At 57.9% G+C, this 20,013-nt stretch overlaps 2 protein-coding genes across 6 annotated transcripts in view; both read right to left on the bottom strand.

Moving 5' to 3' along the window:
- Positions 1–3,709: 3,709 nt before the first annotated feature.
- ZNF414 (zinc finger protein 414) lies at positions 3,710–7,491 on the bottom strand. 2 transcript variants are annotated; one of them, XM_039251671.1, is made up of 7 exons: positions 7,351–7,491; positions 6,310–6,622; positions 5,850–5,957; positions 5,633–5,738; positions 4,744–5,087; positions 4,613–4,663; positions 3,710–4,151 (listed from the first exon to the last, which is right to left on the bottom strand). In XM_039251671.1, exons 1-7 carry the CDS (start codon positions 7,351–7,353, stop codon positions 3,829–3,831), a joined length of 1,248 nt encoding a protein of 415 aa, XP_039107602.1. In that variant the 5' UTR covers positions 7,354–7,491; the 3' UTR covers positions 3,710–3,828. The 2 variants fall into 2 exon arrangements, with proteins under 2 accessions (XP_039107602.1, XP_039107604.1); XM_039251673.1 differs by lacking the exon at positions 7,351–7,491 and adding an exon at positions 7,112–7,175.
- A 3,773-nt stretch (positions 7,492–11,264) lies between these two features.
- MYO1F (myosin IF) overlaps positions 11,265–20,013 on the bottom strand; it is a 31,771-nt gene continuing 23,022 nt past the window's right edge. The window contains exons 18-28 of one of the 4 annotated variants that reach the window (XM_039251572.1): positions 19,671–19,769; positions 19,444–19,588; positions 15,457–15,571; positions 15,186–15,355; positions 14,410–14,555; positions 13,896–14,042; positions 13,633–13,781; positions 13,075–13,158; positions 12,357–12,552; positions 12,101–12,270; positions 11,265–11,439 (exon numbers count right to left, since the gene is read on the bottom strand). In XM_039251572.1, coding sequence (XP_039107503.1) covers positions 11,363–11,439; positions 12,101–12,270; positions 12,357–12,552; positions 13,075–13,158; positions 13,633–13,781; positions 13,896–14,042; positions 14,410–14,555; positions 15,186–15,355; positions 15,457–15,571; positions 19,444–19,588; positions 19,671–19,769 — 1,498 coding nt within the window. In that variant the 3' untranslated portion in view covers positions 11,265–11,362. Of the gene's footprint in view, positions 11,440–12,100; positions 12,271–12,352; positions 12,553–13,074; positions 13,159–13,632; positions 13,782–13,895; positions 14,043–14,409; positions 14,556–15,185; positions 15,356–15,456; positions 15,572–19,443; positions 19,589–19,670; positions 19,770–20,013 lie in introns of those variants that run through there. The other 3 variants (XM_039251574.1, XM_039251573.1, XM_039251575.1) reach the window with 3 other exon arrangements.

The following is a 20,013-nucleotide window of genomic DNA, read 5'->3' as shown; positions in this document are numbered from 1 at the left end:
GGGAGACCAGGGCAGAGGGGGTGAAGGGAGTGGGCAAAGCCAGCGCTCCTTAGGGTCAGGCACACAGACCAGGGGAGGCCATCCCTCCTGGGAGAGCGCAGAACCCTGATTCCCAGGTTTGAATCCACGGCAATGGCTTTAGTGGTTTACAGAAGATGGAAGGGAGCTCCTGAAGATTCTGACTGATCGGCCTGAGCCCAGAGGGATTCTAACGTGCCCACCGGTCACCCTGAGAGCCCATTAAGGTGCAGGTTCTACCCTGGGTCTGTGATGGAGCCTCAGGTTCCTAGATGTCCCAGGTGATGTCCAGGACGCGGAAGGTTTGTCCTGAGGGCACTGCACTCCCACCTGGAGCCGTTCGGGGCCGCATAGTCGGAAATGACCGTGTTCATGTTTGCTTTTAAGAGGTACAGCACAGCTTGAGGATTCTGGAGCCTCTGTGCCTGCCCATCCCCATCCGCGCACGGGCAGACGTGTACCATAGGCCACGTTCCCAGATGTGGGTCCCCTCAGGAGTCCTGGGAGACCAGGGGTGATGAGATGTGGGTCCTCCCTGGGGCTCCGGGTGACCGACCCTCCCAGTGTTTGGTGAGGGAGGGAATGAATGAATGGAAGAAAAAGCAATTGATTCTTGGCCAGGAACAAACTGTAGGCGTCCAATCCAGGTAAGTCAAAGGACTGAACGCTGGTGACAATCTGGGGACTCCCGAGGCTCCGGGGCCAGCCACTCCGTGTGGACACTCTGGATTTTGCAGTTTGGAGGGCTCCACCCCGAGAGTCCTGTTTTCCCACAGCCCCCTTTAATGGGCATTTCCCCCAACTACCCTTTGTTTTTGGAGCCCTCCCGGTGGCTATGGGCTGGTCCGCACAGCCAGGCCATGAACTCCGACAGGAGGCTCCACAAATGGAGCTGCAGGATCTGAACCTCAAAGGGAACACGTGAACCCAGGTCCACCTTGGGGAGTCTCAGGGATGGGGAGGTGTCTGTTGGGTTGAGCGTCTGGAACCCTGGGCTAGGGAGGGGTACCGGTTCTGAGCACACGAGGGGGGGAGGGGAGGAAGCTGTAGCTGACGCTCCAGCCATGCACCTGGCTGCTATGGTCGGGGGTGGGGGTGGGGTAAAGGATCGACGCGGTGGCAGAGGCCAGGCTAAGCTGCACGTGGTCCCAGTGCAAGCAGTCGAGGACTGAGCACATGGGTGCCCTGTCCTGAGGCCATGGGGCGCTCGGAGGAGCCAGGAGCCTGGGATGGAGGTGCTTGGGTCCGCGTCAGAGGCACGGCTCCGGGATGGATGCCCAGGAGCCTTCACTTCCCCTCTCCCGGGGTGGCAATGGGGCTGGTGCCCAACAACTGCCAGGCAGTGGGTGGGTACTTGGCCACCCCCATGGCTGACAGCAGCCACCTGCAGGGACCCAGCTGGTTTCCAGGGAACCGCAGCCTCTTACCAACGTGTCCCGCCCTCCCCTGCCCCCAGTGGGGGCAGCCAGGACAAGTGGATGCCAAGACAGCAGTGCGCTGCTCGCACTTTGCCTCTCCCTTCAGACTGACGCTCCTGGGCGCCCTCTGCTGGGCAGAGCCGGGGCCCTAGGAGGACCCAGCAGGTGGGGATTTGGGAGTTGACCATCTGTGGAATCAGCTTGGGGGTGGGGGGAGGGGAGCAGCTGCAGGATCCCAGGGAAGGCATGGGAGCAGATTTCCCAGCTGACAAAGGTTGGACAGGAGTTGGGAGGGGAAGAGAGAAGGAAAAGTTGCTTTTGGAGTGGGCAGGGTGCCCAGGCCAGGTCATGACTCAGCCCCCTAGGCCTCAGGGCAGAATTTCAGCTTGCTGGGGGGGGGGGGGGGGGGGGGGGGGGGGGGGGGGGGGGGGGGAGTGCTGTCCCCATGGGAGAGGCTGTTGGATTTAAATGGGTGATGGGGTTGGGGGGGGTAGGTGCCTGGACCAAAATGTTGGCTCTGGGACTCTGGAAAGGTCCTGAGAGACTGGTAGGGGGCCCTGCCTGGATTTGGGGGTGGCTGAATGAGGGGGCTTGATGGAAGGGAACACCGAGCCCTGTCCCTGGAGGTGTAGGAAAAGGAGAGCACGCCCTGTGAGGCTCAGAACGATCCTTAGCTTCTAGAGTGGCACAGAATCAGTGAATTTGGGCTGTCATCTCACCCCCACCACCCACCCTCCCTCACCTTCTCTAGCTGTAAAATGTGCCCCTTGACCCCACCTCACGTCCTTACTTGGGGGTGGGGTGGGGGGTGTCCCAGGCAGGATGAGCTTGGTGGCCAGAGGCATGTGAATCACTCAAAAACATTTCCCGAGTGCTCCCCTCTCACCTGGTCCCTCTGTGAACCTTCCCAAGGACTCCACAGAGTAAGCATCATGGCACCCATCCTAAGGACTAGCAAACTGAGATGTGGGGAGGCGGAGTCTTCTGCAGGGTCACAAAGTCCTGGTTCCAAGGCTTATGGCAGAGAGGAGGAAAGCTGAGGGCCCTGGAACCCCAGGATTCCCCGATGCCCACATGGCCCTACGGCTGGTGCTCAGCGATGCGAGCTCAGCCCAGGCCGGAGGTGCCAGTGGAGCAGACCTGGCCTGGGCTGGCGGAGTCTCGGCTGCAGCCCCGTCAAGGACATCCCAGGCCGGAGGCCACTGTGAGATCTCAGGTGGCCGTGAAGGCAGGCGGGCGGGCTGAGAGGTTGAAGGGGCTCTCTGGAGCTTGGGGGGATGCAAGGAGGCTGGGGCGGTCTTGCTCCAGAAGGTCTACATTTCCCTGGGAAGGAGAGGATGAGGAGAAAGAGGAGGGTACTGAGGGAGGTCGTGGGGAGGTTCAAGATGGGGCCTTGTGGGCTACGAGGAGAACACAGGCTCCATCCAGAGAGCCGTGGGGAGCCACCGATGGGTACTCGGCAGGCATCACGGTGGGGATCAGAGTGCTGGGGGCGAGGGCAGAAAGGTGGTTGCTTCAGGTACCTGAGGAAGGGGTGAGGGCTGACGCCTGGGCCCAGGGACTATGGGGCTGGAAGGGAGCAGGACGCAGGAGGTAAAACTAGCCTCTGAGGGTGGCCGCCCACAACGCAGAGGACTTTCACATTCAGGAGGCTCGGCCCGCTGGGTTCTGGTGACCACAGCGTTGGGACAGCAGCAACAGCAGCGTGGCTCCAGAGTTTGACCCCGGACCCAGGACTGACTTCCCAGGAAGGAAGGGGAAATCCTTGTGGCTGGAAGACGCAGAAAGGGGTGTGGTGAGGAGGGGGGAGTGCGGACGCAGGGGCTGGCTGTGACCCACCTTTCTTTTTGGAGCTGGAGTAGGGGGAGCAGTGGAAGCCAGTAGCCATAGGAGACGGTCCCGAGGACAGCAACCAAGACAAAACCTGAACCCCTAGCCTGCCTGAGTGCCAGCCCCGGGGCCCTGTCACCTGTGGGTCCACACCAGCCTCAGGATTGGGGGAGGGCGGCGGGTTCCAGCCAGGCCAGGCCCAGCCTCCCAGACTGATTCCTGGGACTTTTCAAATAACAGTGGGATTTCCTTCCCCTTTGGTTTCTGGAAATGGTGGGACAAGACAGGGCAATAGCAGTCCCAACTGCCGCTAGATAGGGTCGCACTGACCCGGGTCCCAGTGTTGAGGCTGAGGGGAAGCTTGTCCCCTCCCAAGGTGTGAGCACCCCAGCGCTGCCAGACTGTGCACTGGGAGAGGCAAGGGACCCAGACACAGCACAGGCTAGCTCATCGCGTTTCTTTTATTGTCCCCCGACCCTCTGCACTTAGGCCTCATTAAAATTACAAAACTACCCACACCACACCCCACAGTTCAGCGCCACCCCCCCCCCCAAGGCCGGGTTCAGAACGGCGAGAAAACCGGACATTCCCCCTCTGACAGCAGCGGAGACACCTTGGGTGCCAGCGGGGCCGGGTCTGGGTGGGGCAGGGGAGGGGGCGCCCGAGCCTCGGGGCCCCCGCCCTCCCCACCCGCGCGCTCCTCGGCCTTACCCGGCGGCGCGTCGGGACGCGGCTGCCCGGGCGCCGGGGCCGCGGGGGCGAAGGGGCGGTGGTCCTCCAGGTGCAGGGTCATGGCGGGCCGCGAGGCGGTGGAGAAGGCGCACTGCATGCACGAGTAGCGGCCGCGCGTGTGCTCCCACACGATGCGTCTGGGGGCCGCGTGCCCTGCGGGCAGGCGGGGCCCCGTCAGTCCCGGGCCGAGGGCCCTTCCGCCCCCAAGGGCGGTGGACGAGGGCGAGTGCGGGTCGGACCTCTCCCCGCCGCCTCCCCATCGGCTCCCGTGCACCGGGCGGGTCTGGTCTGGCCGATCCACTTCCCCGGATCGCGTCCCATCCCTCCGAAACTGGGGCCCTAGACCCTGACGTGTCCGAACCCCCCACTCCTACCCCTGGAGCCACCGCAGGGGGAAGGGCTCGTGAACCGGGCGCGGGTTTTACACGGAAACGCCGGCGCAGATGAAGGCTCGGGGGGCCAATAACGTTTAAGGCAAACTCTTGTATTTCGTAAGTAGCGGTTCTGGCCACCTGGGAAGGGATGGGCAACGCTGCCTCCCAGCATCCCCTGGGCCTGGCAGGGCGCAGGACAAACGTCCCCTCCACCCGTCCCTGGTGGTCACCTGCACGCACCTGAGGGCGCGTCGGAGCCGCCCTGGGGTCTTCGAGGGCTGCCGCCGGCACCTGAGGTAAACGGGCGGGTCAAGGTCAAAAGTCTGCGTGAGCCCAGTTCACCCTTCAGGCGGCCCTGTTCCCACACTCACCTTGGCTCTTTTTCCAGACTGCGGCGCTGGAGGCGGGCGGCCCCGGCGCCGCGGCCAGGAAGGGGCGCAGGCGTGGAGGGCTCACGCCAAAGGGCGCGGGGTTCAAGTAGTGCAGGAAGGGCCCGGCGGGGGCAGGGGCGGGGGCCGTGAAGGGCTCGAGCAGCGGGAAGGGCAGGCCCGGCGCGGACGCAGCGTCGGACTCCGGGGGACGCTCGGGCGCCTGTGGCTCCTTGTCGAGGGCGGGGGGTGGCGGCGGGGCCGGGCTCTGCGCATGCTCGGCGCAAACATGCAGATGCTTGAAGAGCGAGCGGTGCGTGCGGAAGCGCAGGAGGCAGTTCTCACACCTGGGGGCAGGCACAGGGCTGGGCTGGGTCTCTGGGGGACAAAGGGGAGGGCCTTTCCGATACTACCTGGGTGGACGCCGCGCGAGGGTGGGAAGTAAGGGAGCCTAAAGCCCAAATCGCAGATCCCCCACTCGCGGGGGAGAAGCTTGCTCTAAGCGCCCCCCAATGTGGCCGCGACCCTTCCAGACCCCTCCGAGTCCTTGCCCTGGGAAAACGAGGAAGGAGGTCTGAATTTTGACTTCGGTGGCCGATTTTCCTCTAGGGAGGCAAGGAGGGGCTGGGCGGAGACACACCACGTGTGCTCCGCCCCTCCCGAGCTCCGCCCTCCGGGTCTCTGGGACTCGCTCCAGCAACCAGTCCCTTTCCGGGCAGGTAAGGGCAGCGCTGGCTCGAGGCCACGCCCACACTGCCGGACCTAACCCCCCTTGACCAGAGAGGGAGAAAGGCCTGGACCCCAGGTGGTGGCCATCCAACCCGGGGTGGGAGAAGCTGCCTAGGGCCCGGTCACTGAGCACAGGCGGAAGTGGGGATGGGCAGGGTCTCACTTGAAGTAGCGATTGGGCTTGTAGTGCAGCTTGCCATGTGCCACCAGCTCCTGCATACTGGGGAAGGTCTCGGTGCAGCTCAGGGCCGAGCAGCGGAAGAGCTTGCCTGGCTGGGCAGGGATGAAGGACAGGAGTGGAGAGCGGTGGCCGAAGCTGGCCTGGAGGCTCTGCCTGCCTCCCACCCCAACTGCCTCCCTACCACCTACTCTGGCCCTACCTTCCAGGGACTGTGTGGGTGGGCAGTGGGTACGCAGATGCTGTGCCAGGTCTCGAACACTGGGGAAACTGAGGCAGCACCCGGGGCTGGAGCAGGGTATCTGCTTCCCTGAGGGATGCACAGAAGGAGTGTCACCTACCCTTCCCCCATCCACACTGTCCAGAGTTCTGCCCCAGAGAGGCTGGAATTACCCTACTGGTTTTCCATCAAGGCCCTTACCATCTGCTTTTCTCACCAGCCTGAGCTCCCCGAGGGCAGGGGCTGAGCTGGCGAGGCTCATGACCGTAGCCACAGCCTGGCATGCACTTGGTGCTCAGTAAATGGGGACTCCTGCTAGATGGATCCCAAGTTTGGAGATACTCTGTACTCCTCTTCATTATTCCAAGGCCTGTGACCCTAACACACCCCCACCCACCCCACCCCACCGCACCCCCGCCCAGAAGGCTCCATCCCAGATCACCTGGTTGTTGGCGTCGTCTGGGAGGCCTCAGGTCCTCGCTGGTCCCAGAGACTGCGCTGGTCGGGTCAAGGCTGGATCCAGGGCCAGGCTGGCCACTGTCTGGGGCTGAAGGAGCGCCCTGCTGGGTCCCTCCAGGCCCTCCGCGGTCCCACACTGGGGGTGTGGCTGCCGGGTCAGGGCCTGGCTCCTCCCCCATGGAAGAGGGGGTGGCTGCAGAAGCCACGACTGGGGACAGCACCTCTTTGTCAGTCTCCGTGAAGCCGGGCTCTGCAGTGGCCGGCATGTCCGGACTGGGCCCCGAGGGTTCCTCCTCCTAGTGCAAGGAAAAAGCAGGGAGCACCCCTCTAGGCCCAGGTCGGCCTGGGCCAGCCAGGGGCACCCCTCCCGCCCCGCCAAGACCGGTGGACATTCGTGAAGTAGCGAACGCCCTGGAGACATCACCTGGACGGTCAGAACCCCATCCCAGGGAGTCAACGTCAGGGGAAGGCAGGAGGGTAAGGGTGGACTGAGCCTCCTCAGCTCCCACACTCTGAGAGGGGGCTGGGGGGTGTTCCAATTGCAGACTGGGGTATCTGTCAGCAATTACGCGTGTGAAAGAAGCCCCTCGTCCCCAACTAGAGACGGTGGGACGTCCCTTACACGGCAGAGGCGTGGCCTACAGGGAGTGGGCGGGACGAAGATTATACAGACGGGGCTCTGAATAGGGCGCCACTAGGAACTTGCTGGAAGGGCCAGCAGTGGTCAAGTGGATTGTGTGAGGACGGAAATATATACCGGCCCGGATCGAGCTGTGCAGTCGAACCTGGACTTGCTATAGACCCGGATGTTTAAGGACCAGGGGCGGAGCCCGATCGCTGTAGGCGTGGCCCAGTCGAAGCCGGGCCAGGAAGCAGGGGTGGGGTGTTTCCCCAAGTGACAGCCAACGGCTGGAGAGTGCCCGGATGTGGGGGCGGGGTCGACGGGATGGGGCGCGTGCGACAGGGCCGCGCCCCGCCAGTACCCGCTGGTCCGTCGCGCCCGAACCCCCGGCGCCGAGCTCACCATCCTCGACCCGGCTCAGCCTCTTGTTCCTGCGACTCCGGCGGCTGCGGCTGAGGCTGTGGCGATTCCCTGGGCGGCCGCAGGCTCGCGCTCACTTCGGCGCCATTTTCCACCTGCCAGCTCTCGCGAGAGCGGGGACAGGACCTGCGCACGACGCCCCCCAAGGGGGCGGAGCCTGAGATCTGGGTCCTCCTGGAGAGCCGTATAGGCGGCGCTGCGGGTTTGCAAGCCCAGGCGTGGCGAGGAGTGCACCTTTAAAAGTCTGTGCTCAGAGACCCCGGCTTAAAATCCTTCGGAACCTCTGCTCTCCTTTGCAAAATGGGTATCTGTATCCCCTCCCTTCCCGCCACCAGCTCTTGAAAGGGGACAAACAGCCGTTCTTCTATTTGAAGAGGTCGTGATGACTCGGTGCCTCTTTAGAGGGAATTGCCTTCTGAAAGTTGGAATGGGCCCCTTGTGATAACCAAGGGCGGGAAACAAGCTGTCTGGCCTCAGGACAGGTGTAGCTTAAGGATGGCAAACCCTGGGTGGGATGAGTCACCTATCCATTCTACATTCCTTGAGCTCCTACTGCGTGCTAGGCGTTGGGCACCGGAGAATAAACATCTTTGCCCTCAGGGACTGCTCACATTTTAAAATGGGGCAATAGACAATGACTCAACTAATGGAAAAAAACAGTCTTAGGTTATATTAAGTGCTACAAAGGGAAAAAAAGAACAGAAGGAAGAAAAACTTCTCTGGGAGTTGACTTTTGAGCTGTTATCTGATGGTCAGGAAGGAGTGAGCAAATGGACGGTCAGGGCACTCTGGGAAGTGGATAGTGGGTGCAAGTGTTCTGAGGTAGGGAGAGACAAGCTTGTCTTTTTCAAGGATCAGTGAAGAGAACAGCTCACTACTGAAACAGAGTGGAGGCAGGGTGTGGAGATCAGAAAGTGAATTTGGTGCAGTGAAGGTCACACAGCGCCTTGTGAACCATGGAGAGAGAAGGAGGAGTATGGTTTCTGTTCTCACCATTGATGAATTTTTAGCAAGCGGGGAGGGGTCCACCATCTGATTCCTGGGTGTTTGGAGGGTGGGCAATTGAGGGGATGGTAAAGTGGATCTTTGATCTCAGATCTCTATAATACGTTAACATTCAAGAGGTGTCTCTTGAGTTGGGCAAGTGTAGACTTTATGTGCAGTGTATTTTCATCTGTGTACATAAGATGTTCCTAGGTGCCTTTACATGCAGAGATACCATTAGAAGGAGACATTAAGAAACTGGGAGGGTTGGGGCGCCTGGGTGGCTTAGTCGGTTAAGCGGCTGACTTTCGCTTAGGTCATGATCTCGCCGTTCGTGGGTTCGGCCCCGCGTCGGGCTCTGTGCTGACTGCCAGCTCAGAGCCTGGAGCCTGTTTCAGAGTCTGTGATTCCCTCTCTCTCTGACCCTCCCCTGCTCACGCTGTCTCTCTCTCTCTCTCTTAGAAATAAATAAAACATAAAAAAAAAGAGAAACTGGGGAGGGGAACAGATTTTCAAAGTGAGGGTGAGACAGACTTTTCACACTTTGTGCTGTTTGAATTTTAAAAATGTTTTTTAATGGTCATTAATACAGTTAAAAACTCATTAATTAAAAAAAAAGATCATTTGGGGCACCTGGGTGGCTCAGTTGGTTAAGCATCCGACTTTTCTTTTCGTTTTTTTACAAATAGTTTATTGTCAGGTTGGTTTCCATATAACACCCAGTGCTCATCTCCACAAGTGCCCTCCTCCATGCCCATCGCACCCCCCCCCCCCCATCAGTCCTCAGTTTGTTCAAGCATCCGACTTTTGATTTTGGCTCAGGTCATGATCTCATGGTTTGTGAAATCAAGACCCATATGGGGCTCTACATTGGGTCTGGAGCCTGTTTGGGATTCTCTCTCTCTCTCTCTCTCTCTCTCTCTTTCTGCCCCTCCCTCCCCTGGTTGCGCGCTCTCTCTAGCTCTCTCTCCCTCTCTCAAAATAAATAAGTAAACTTAAAAAAAAAACAAACCCAAACAGATCATTTGATGCTGGGTGGAGGTGTGTTTGTGTGTGAAGGGGATGTTGGTGTAATATGGGGAAGGATGGGGTGAGGCCTCAGAAGGACAGGCCGCCCAAGGAAGGGAGAGGAGGGGCCAGGCTTAAGAAATTCTAGAAGTCAACAGGATGTGGGGCTGTGGAGTGGGCAGGGCCAAGGTGATTCTGAGGTTTGCAGTCTGAAGATGCTGTAACCCAGATGTGAGGCCCAGAGGCCCTACTTCCTGTAAATGGGGTGACTACCGTGGCAGTGAGGCCCCAGGGCTGGACCCCAAAATATCAAGGGGCAGGCAACCTGCATGGTGAGTTCAGGGACAGAGAAGGGAGGCGGAAGCCCCGAGTCCTCTTCAGGAAACACCCAGCTGATGAGGTTGGTGGCTTATGCAGTTCTTCCCCAGCCTGTCCTAGCATCTAAGTGTTATAGAGAGCGACACAGTGGCGGTTGGGCAGCGGAGGGGCAAAAACCAGAGATGGAGGAAGCCAGGGACATTCAAGGGACTGGTTACATGCTTTTTGTCTAATTCTTGGTTAATAAAAGAGCTGGTGAGGACCAGTTGCAATGTTGTGACTTTTTTTTTTTCCCCAGCCACCCTCAGCTTCCCAAGGTAGGTCCAGAAGAGAGAGGGTTCAGACCTGCAGAAGGTGCTGCTGGCCAGTCTTTCTTTGATACCTCAGCTCCCATCCTCCACATGGGTAGGTGTCCTCTGCCTGGAGTCGTGTCACAGTGGAGGCCGGCGCGTGTGGTGTTTGCCACCAACATCTGCTGACGCCAACCCTTTTCTTCTATCTCTAGGCTCCTCCAGCAATGCCCACTGTTTCTCTGCATTCCCTGCCCCTGCCCCTGGCCCTTCTCTGGCCCAGTCCTGACACCAGCAGTCTGGCTCTATCTCTCCCGGACCGGCTGCTCTTTGAAGGAGCTGAGCACAGAGTGGGTGTCCATCTGGGAAGTCAGAATCCTTAGGCTCAGACCATGGCAGGGTCCCCAGCCATTTCCAGCTGCACCTGCAGAGAGTTCTGAAAGGCTCAGACTCCATCACCGGCTTGTAAACATCTGGGGAGACCAGGAGCCAGGCTGACCCCCTAAACACAGAGCAATAAGTGCAGACAGCCAGGGCCATTGAATATCAGAACCGGTCCTGACCCCCTGACCCCGGGTGAGTGAGAACTAAGACGGCACAGACATGGGGTGGGGGCCAGGGGCCAGGGTGGCCCAGGGTGCATCGTGAGGGGTTGTGTGGGACCCTGCCGCCCTCCTCGGGCCAGGCAGGTCCCAGATGGGTCTGGGGGCTGCGTATTCAAAGCTGACAGGACCCACCAGACTATTTATTGCAGGAAAGCTGGGATGCAAATGGCCAAGAGTGGGTGAACCAGCAAGGAGCAAACTCCAGCTTCGGGAGAGGGGAGAGGCCGGGTGGGGGCATACATGAGTTCAAGGCTTAGCTCTGTGGAATCCTGGGCACATGATGAAACTTCTCCCAGCCTCTGTTTTTTTTTTTTCTTTCCACCTGCAATGGGGTATCTGGGGCTCCTCCCTCACAGGGTTGTGAGAAGGTAGTTCTTGTTAGCGCTCAGTAAATTAATCCATGCTTTCACCTGGCCAATGTTTATTGCCTCGGTGGTGAGAGAAGCCGGGGGCAGGGTCTCACCTGTCGAGGTGTGCCCCCAACTGTGCTTGGCGCTCGGCCCACAGGACACAACTCATTTATGCTCGCAAGGCAGCTGGGAGGTAGATTCTGCGGTTAGCCCTGTTTGACCCAGGAGGCAATGCATATGACATGGGGGAGGCCAGGGCCATCGGGTGGCCGCAGTGGTGCCCCCCAGACCCAGTGGTGACTCAGAGTCTGGGCTGGGCTGGACGCCACAGGACTGGGCCTTCTGGCCAATGCGGCCGAGGAAAATGAGGCCCCCGCGGCAGGGCCTCGGCCCCTGGCCGGCAGGCAGGCAGGCAGGAGGCAGAATCGGGGGCCGCCTCTCAGATCTTCTCCACGTAGTTTCCTGGGAAGAGGCCCTCCTTGCCATGCAGCCGGCCTTTCCACCAGCCCGAGGGATCTGCGGGCGAGAAGGGAGTGTGAGGCGGCACCCGGCTTACCCAGGAGGGAGCCTTCAGCTGGCTCCGTGCCTGTCTTATTCATCTCCACCAGCGTGAGCAGACGGCAGGTGATGAAAAGAGATTTGTCCGCAGAGGGAAGGGAGGGAGGGTCAGACACTCGGTTTTCCCTGCAACTGCCTCACACTCTGTGATATTCTAGATCATTCTCTCATGCTCTTCCCTCATCATCCCTTCGTACAGGCGCCTCCCCACAATCCCCATGACAGAGCAATGAATAACCCCTTTGGGGCTCCCCATTTACCCACAGAGGGTGCTGTTGAGTCCAAGCCCCTCTGGAGGTGGCCCAGGGGACTAAGGTAGGAGGTGGCCTGGGTCATCTGGGCATGACCCATGTTTTACTCACGAGGGGTCTCTGGAGGTAGGTTCTGCTATCAATCCCGTGCTTGACAGGACAGAAAAATGAGGCCCAGGGATTGGGCATCCTGCTGTGAGTCCAGGTCCCCAGAGTGGCTTAGGAGGGAACCCCTGGACCCAAGGCCTTCTGGCCTCTGCAGCCACTGGGCCGGGAAGAGAGTATCTCCAGATGGGTCTGGTTGCTTCTGCTCTCCTTGGGAGAATGGGGGTTGCAGGAAAGCAGGGATGGGGGTGTTTGGCACACACCTTCCATCAGGATCTCGATGACCTCGTTCACATTGAAGCTCAGCTCGTCCACATCTTGACCCACGTACTGGTACAGTGCCCGGCACCGCGGGCCATGCGTCCGAGGCTGGGGCTTGGGTCGGCCCACGCCTGGCACAGGTCGCTGCCCCACACTGCGCTTCCTCTGCATGCTGTGGGCACAGGGAGCGCCCATCACAGTCCACACACGCCCCTGCGCCCTGTACACCTCCTGGGGCTGCCCTCTTTCCTCACCTACCCTGCCATGCCTTGGTCAGGCACATTAAGGAATTCTGTGTTGTGCTCCGAGGGAGGCCGTGCCCGGGGGCGTCTGCTGGCCCTCAGGGCTGAGGATGGTGGGCCCCGGAAAGGCTGCTGGGAGCCCCCTCCAGATGTGATCTCTAGGGGTAGGTCCCCCCTTCTGGCCGAGGGGGGCACCCCATTGCGGTCCAGGCCTGTGGTAGGAGCAGGAGTGGGAGCGTTTATCAGGTGACGGTAGGAGGATTTCGGGGGGACTTGTCTCCAAGTTCTTAGTCTGAGGGAGAAGGCAGCCAGCCACACGCTCAACCCAGCATGGGAAGGGCTGGCCCAGAGGAGGCTCTGCAGGGGTAAGATTCCCCCCATCTTTTGTAGGAGGGCTCTTGTGGGTGGGTCTTGCAGGATGAATAGGAGCTCAAGCTGAGAGAGGATTTGGGAAACGAGAGGAGCAAACAGCCCTAGCAAAGGCTTGGGGACTAGAACAAATTGATTAAATTGGCAAAATACGATGTAGCTTGCATGACAGGAGTCTACGACGGGAGGAGAGAGGATGGTTAGCTAGGGTTGGATTCTGAAGGGTTTTGAATATCAAACTAAGCTTAGTCTGTATTTTGTGGAAGATGGGGTAGTGGGGAGTTCTAGGCAGAGAACAGAGTGGTCCACTCCGCTGAGCAGGTCTGGCTTAGGTCATGAAGCACACAAAAGACAAGTCTCCTTACCTCTGGGAGGCCCAGGGGCTGCCCGGGTAGGGTCCTGGGCTGCCCTTCGAGGTCTTCCTTGAGCCATTCCTTTCCGTGTAGGCTCTGTAAGGGGGAAGGACGTGGGAATTTGTACGGTGGCCCGACCGCAGCAGGCTCTTGGGCCCGCCCACAAGTCCAGCCCACCGTGTGGCTCCGCCCCATACCCCACCTCCTCAGGCTCACTAGCTATCCCATCAGCACCGCCCCTGGAACCCTGGCTCCTCCCAGTAACTGGCTCCTCCCCCCAGGGCTCACCTCTTAGTGGCCTGGCTCTCTGGGCCCGCCCATAGAGGGAGGGGAGGGACCCCTTCCCTGGCCACGCCTCCTCCACGTTTCTATCCAACTCATTGGTTACCTCGCTGACCCAGCCCTCTCTATGGTTGCGGCCTCCCTATTAAGCCTCTCTAGACCCACCCCTCTATGGCCCCCACCGGCTCTAGGGTCCGCCCCCACAGCCTTGATTTGTCCCCCTCGCTGGCCCCGCCCCCGAAGGTCCCGCCTCTTTGGCTCCGCCCCCCCGGTTCTGCGCAGACTCACTGGAGCTTTTGGGCAGCCCGTCACCCACGCTGACCGTGAGGGAACGGCCGCTAGCCTTGAGCACAGCCACGTCGCCGGAGCCACGGGAGAAAGTAACACTGCGGGTGCCACCTCCGCCCCAGCCCTCCTTCTTCACTCGGAACTGTAGTCTGTGGGGAGAGGAGGAAGCTGGGGGGACGCCCACTGCCCAAGCGCGGTGGGAGAGGAGTCGCCGTGCCCAGCCCAACCCCGGACGGGGCGCGGGGTCGGGGTGGGGAGCGTACGTGTCGCTGAAGGTGAGGGGCAGGGCCCTCCGCGCCGCCTCCTCGAAACGCTTGCTCAGGAGGCTGACGAATTCGGTCTTGAAGATGCTCTCTAGGAAGCTGTCGGCCGTGTCTTCTTGGAGGATGAAGAAGTCGTCCTGCCGCGTGCTGGGGGAGGGGTGGGAGGAAAGGCCTGTGAGAGGGGTAGTGAGGGCGGCCGGACTGACCTGTGAGATGCCACGGGGAGGGTCGGGTGAAGGCAAGTGGGGGGTGACGCCGGCCGGGGAAAGGGGGGAGTGGCAACGCGCTGGGGAAGATCGTCAGAGGGAAGCGGCAGGCGAGGGGACAGGTGCTGTTGGCAAATAGGGCTCGTGAGTGTGGGGGCAGGGGAAGGTGACAGGTGGGGCCAGAGGGTTCCAGGTATTGGCGTAGGTAGCATGGTCAGAGTGACAGATGGGGTAACAAGTATGAGGGCACCTGAGGATGACAAGGGGACAGACGAGGGTGAGTGGGGCAGGCGAGGGCCCGGCCTCACCTGAGGGAAACTCCCCGAAGGGCCTGGATCTCCACCTTCTTCTTCAGGACCTCACGCACCTGGCCCTTCTCTGGTCCCTTCTTCACCTTCTCCCGCCCGATCATATACACACACTTGGGCGTCAGGATCAAGTCCCTCTTGATGGGCTGTGAGGATGCAGGACCAGAGCTACGGCTGGTGGCTGGAGCCCTGGGCCTGGGGCCGCCTGGCTCTAGGGGCTCAGCCTCAGACAGGGGGGTGGCGGAGGACAGGTCAGCTGAGGGTTTCCCTCCATGTGAAGATATGTAAGTAGTTACATTATATAAGAAATAGGCGAAATAAGGGTATACTGGCTAGAGAGAGGTTTCTGGGTCAGTGAACAGGTACAGTACAGGTGAAGGTGAACCTGCTGCCTCTGGGTGCCCCAGGCCAGATGAGAGCGCACCTGTGCACAGGAGTATCTGGGCCAGATGAAGACATGGCTAACTGACAGATCTCTCTAGACTGGCTGAGGGCATACTTGATGGATGGTTGTGTCCAGGATAAGTGAGGGTGGCCCTATGGTCAGGGCTTCTGGGTGACACTTTCTTGAGGACAATCTGGCCAGGTGCAGCAATACGTGCTGGACAGGTGTGTCTGGGTGGCGTGAGGGCGTGTTTAATAGGCAGGTGTATCCAGGCTGGGTGAATGTATACCTGGGGACAGGTGGATCTGGGCCGGATGAGGGTGTGTCCTTCTGGTTGGGGGTGGCAGCTTGGGGCCGGGGTCCCAGACACGCCCACCTGCTTGTGCCTCACCTTGAAGCGGCGGTCATACTTGGTGACCGAGTCAGCGAAGTCCACGCGTTCCCTCTTGCCCAGGAACTGACGCAGCTCCGGCCGCTCTTCCAGCCCCAAGTAGTCCCCCACGAAGTTCCGGTTGATGCTGTTCCGCCTCCGCTCCTTCTTGTTCAGCAGGATGTTGGACGCTGTGGAGACACGGGGGGTTGGGGTGGGAGCAGAGGTTGTGGCCTGGCTCCCCCAAGTCCGTCTGTCCCCACCCTGAGCCTCCCACCCACGGGGGTCTCACCTTCCTCGCGCATCTCTTCGTACTTCCGGACTGCCACGTGGCGCCGCCAAGCCTTCTGGATGGTGCGGGCAAAGCCATCGAACTTCCGCTCTCGCATCTCCTCCAGGAGGAAGAGCTGGGCGGAAGAGAGGCGCGGTGGATCTTCCCCCAGCCACACCCCACCCACTGCTCTTGCTTTCGGGCACCTGCACACGTGCTCAGACGCTAGGGTTGAAAGATTTTTTCTTCCTCCAAATGACTGGACATAGGTTTCCCTCCCAACATGGGGCACATGCCCCTGCATGAAATTGTAACTGAAGGCTGGTCTTGTGGGGTTCAAATCCCGACTCTGCCTCTTACTAGCTGTGCAGTCTGGCCAGAAATGCTATAGTATCACAACTCACTCTGCTAATTAAGGGGATGGCACGTCACCCATATGAGGTGAACCCCACTTTCAGAGATGGCAGGAATGTGATCCAATGTGCATCTTCGAAGACCAATCCAATACTGTAAATATGAAAAGCTGATATAGAGGACTGTAATGTACCTAGAGACCATCTGGTTGTTCAGTGTACAACCTGTGCAGCCATACATGCCAGCCCTGGAAAAGAAGCTTTTCGCAGAAAGCAGACTTTTGAGTTTTAAGAGTCTCTGTCCAGAGGGGACTTAGGGTATCAACTATGTTAGTGCAAGTCAGAGTTGGAATGCCATGAAGGATGTCTGTTCACTTAGGATAATAGCAGTGAGCATATCAGGGAGAGGAACTCACTGGATATGAAAAGTTATAAATCTACGGTAATAAGAACAATGTGGTGCTGGTCAGAGAATAGAACAGCCTACTGTGGTAGGACAAATGGCTTGGTCACATTGTCATTCAAACAGAAATTTAGCAAGAAAAGGCACAGCATTGTCAATCAGGGAAGTACTGAAATGGGAAATATTGAAAATAAAATTAGGCTTTGTTTAGAAAAGTAATTAGCCCTTCACCCAGAGGGATTTGTCAAATACACAAGATACACATCACTACTAAAAGCCTGGCTGCCTGCTTTGCTGACCAAAGTGGCCGATGTTTCCCAGAAACCCCACGGGTCCCTGCAGGGACTAAAGTAATTCCGCAGATACTTGGCTCATATGCACTTAAAAAAAAAAAAAACAACATACTTTGGAGAACTTTTAAAGCTGTCGGTGTTTATAAATGTTCATGAAAGGTGGGGAGTCTTCACAGGAAGGAAAAAAACCCAGCAAGATTGCAGTTTTGCAGCCTATAGGGAATCAAGTGGAATTTCTGTCTTTTGCTTCTCAGACTGATATTCTTGAGTCAGTGCGTCTGTGTACAAAGTGTGTCCAACTAATGCCTGGAGGGTAGTAGGTATATTCTGAAGTTTGCCGAGGGGGTGACAGGTAGGAATAAAGGGAGACCAGCCTTACAGGAATGGGGGTGGGCCAGTCAGCCAGGAGTCTGCTCTCCCTTAGCTGTTTAGGGCAGATGAGACAAGTCTTCCAACCTCATTATCTCTGCTCAGGGAAAGGGATTTGTTTTCATTATTGGGAAAGGGATCTTCCTGTCCACAGAGTTTAAAATCCGTCTCCTTCGCATGCAGAGGGCAGAGCGGGTGTGCTTAAGGCGGGTGAGACAGGCCCCAAAACTGAGCTTATCCTGGCATGCTGGGCTGAATGGTGTTTCCCCCAAATTCATGTCTACCCAGAACCTGTGAATGTGACCTTATCTGCAAAGAGGGTCTTTGCAGATGTAATCAAGTTAAAAGGAGGTCATGCTGCAATAGGGTGTGGGTGGGGGCGTGGGGGACCATCTCTCAATCCAGTATGACTCGGTGTTTTTATAAGAAGAGGGAAATTTGCACCCAGACACAGAGGAGAAGGTCGTGTGATGACAGAGGTAGAGACTGGAGTGATCAGAAACGGTGAGGGTGGCTGGCACCCACCAGAAGCTAGGGAGAGTCAAGGAAGGATCTTCCCTGCAGACTTTAGAGGGACCTTGGCCCTGCTGACACATTGATTGTGGATTTCTAGCTTCCAGAAACGTGAGAAAATTCATTTCTGTTGGGTCAAGTCATCCAGTCGGTAGTACCTTGTTAACACTGGCCACAGGGAAGGAACACACGCAGCATGATGGGCAAGGAAGGCCAGCAGGTGTGTGAAACAGCCAAGGATATTTGAGTCCATGTGTAAATCATCCCAAAGTGAGCGCATTTTTGGCTGAGAAAGTCCCCACCTCCATTAGGGTAACTTAATTCTTCTATCAAGTTTGATATAGCACAGTTATAAACAGTTACAGAACTGTACCCAGTTTTTTTCCTGTGCAAATTTTCAGTCTTGTTTTCCCTTACAACATTTTTTCCACCAAACTCTTCCCTGTGTGAATTTCATTATTTCCGGCCATGGAAATAATTTTTGTCAGAATTTGATTTTACCTTAGATAGCCTTAGCCAGCTTGGTCTATTTGTTTTTGTTTTTGTTTTTTTCAGTGTCAAATTTTATATGTTTCTTTTGGAGTCAGATTTTGCACACTGTAGCCAGCAAGATGGATTCTCTTTCTCAGTGTCTCCCCCGCACCCTCTTTTTCTGACCTTGCCTCCCTCCTTTCTTTCTCAACTGCTATGATTTGAATTGTTCCAGATGTAGTTTCAGCCATGGGCTGAATTGATTTCATGTTTGTTTATTTTTGAGAGAGAGAGAGAGAGAGTGTGTGTAAGCGGGGGAGGGAGAGAGAGAGGGAGACACAGAATCCGAAGCAGCTCCAGGCGCTGAACTGTCCGCATAGAGCCCAATGCAGGGCTCAAATTCATGGACTGCAAGATCATGACCTGAGCCGAAGTCAGACGCTTAACCGACTGAGCCACCCAGGTGCCCCGTCATTGTTGCTTTTTAAAAAAACTGCCCCCATTCAGCTTTACTGAGATGTAATTGGCACATAGCATTGTATAAATGCGAGGCGTACAGGAGTTGATTGGATACGTGTAGATATTGCGGAACCGTGACCCCCATAGGTTAGCTAGCACCTCCACCACATAGCACAGTTACTGTTTCTTTTTCGTGGTGAGAACATTGAAGGTCTACTTCCGAGTATATAATACAGTGTTGTTAACTATAGTCACATGCTCTACGGTGGGTCCCCCCAAAGCTGACTTGTCGTTGTTACTTGGTTTTCCCCCTGAAAGCAGAGGTCCCATACACTAGGTGGTGCTCCCGGCCTTCTGATAAAAGGCTAAGAGCCGATGATAAAGTGCTGATGGGATTGGCAGAACGAGGTTTTTCTTTGACAGATCAGGGCTTGGGGCGGTGCTTGGGATAAGCAAAGCACCACTTGGACCGAGTCTCTGGTCCAGGGACTCAGTGTGTCCATGAATGAAGGACGTGGAAAGAGAAAGCAGGCTAGGAGAAAGTACAGAGATAAGTGACTTAAGGGGCGCCTGGGTGGCTCAGCCGGTTAAGCGTCTGACTCTTGGTTTCAGCTCAGGTCTCATGGTTCGTGGGTTCGAGCCCCGCGTTGGCCCGCATTGGGCTCTGTGCTGACAGTGCAGAGCCCGCTTGGTATTCTTCCTCTCCCACACTCTCTCTGCCTCTCCCCCCTCGCTCTCTCTTCCCCAAATAAATAAACACTAAAGAAATAGAAGTTAGTTAAAAAGGAAGAAAGCAGAAAGAGAAGAAGGATAGAAAGAAGGAAACAAAGATGTGCTAGCTAAGCTGTGAGGGGCTGGCACAACAGGTGGCCACGCGTGTCCCCACCCGCCTCCTGGCCACCAGGGACTATCCAGCTAATTCGGGGTTTTCCGAGCACCTGCTACGTGCCACACACTGGGCAGTGGACTTCCTGTTTTGTCTAATCCTCACCCCAGCCCTGCAGGGTGGCTACTACTCTCCCCACTTTCCAGTTGGAGAAACTGAGGCTCAGAGGGGTAAGAAAACAAGCGCAAGGTCTGAAGTGGCCTGAAGAGCAGGGCCCGAGCCCATTGCAGCAATGCAGGCATCTGCCTCTCTCACACTTACTGACTCAGGGTTCTTGACAAAGACCTTGGTGGTCCCCATCTGGTACTGGTCTGGCTCCATGTTGACTGCTCGGAGAAGGTGCTGGACCCCCTGACGTTCATCCCCACGCCACTGCGGCCACGTCTCTGGGGTCAGGATGGCGTACCTGGAGGCAGAGGACGTGGGAGGGATTGGTGGATATTCTGCGGGGCAGCAGTTAGGGGCAGGGGTGGGCGGGGGCACCTCACCTCTGCAGGAACTTGGAGAATTGGCGACGGTAGGCAAAGCCAGCCCGGCGTACCCTGATGTTCTCCTTCAGGCCCAGGTACTCCACCTGGTGCTTGACCCTAAAAGAGAAGGCAGGTTGAGTCCCCTGGGGGGTACTCCCTGGTCCTGGGAGTGGGTGGGTGCTCCTGGGCAGGGCTGGAAAGGGCAGACGTGGGGCCTGGTGGGTCTGGATTTGTGCCAGGAACAGTTCGGGGTGGGGGGTGACTTTAGTGTCGGTCCCAGGGGTCAGCCTGTGAGTCAGTTCTGTGGGGTGGGGACCCAGCTTCCAGGGAGGGAGGGGTCTGTGTTCATTCTGTGGTCAGT

This window comes from Hyaena hyaena, unplaced genomic scaffold (genome assembly GCF_003009895.1).
Source record: "Hyaena hyaena isolate Hyena2069 unplaced genomic scaffold, ASM300989v1 scaffold_396, whole genome shotgun sequence".
Taxonomy (NCBI): domain Eukaryota; kingdom Metazoa; phylum Chordata; class Mammalia; order Carnivora; family Hyaenidae; genus Hyaena; species Hyaena hyaena.
The sequence above is the reverse complement of the archived record's forward strand: the minus strand, read 5'-3'. Positions and strand labels throughout refer to the sequence as shown.

What these genes read in the sequence shown, in the direction of transcription:
- ZNF414 (XM_039251671.1), bottom strand. An exon ending in CAGACGACGCCAACAACCAG is followed by an intron (nt 5,958 to 6,309) that starts GTGATCTGGGAT and finishes TGCATCCCTCAG; the next exon opens with GGAAGCAGATACCCTGCTCC. An exon ending in CGGCTCCGACGCGCCCTCAG is followed by an intron (nt 4,152 to 4,612) that starts GTGCGTGCAGGT and finishes GCCTGCCCGCAG; the next exon opens with GGCACGCGGCCCCCAGACGC.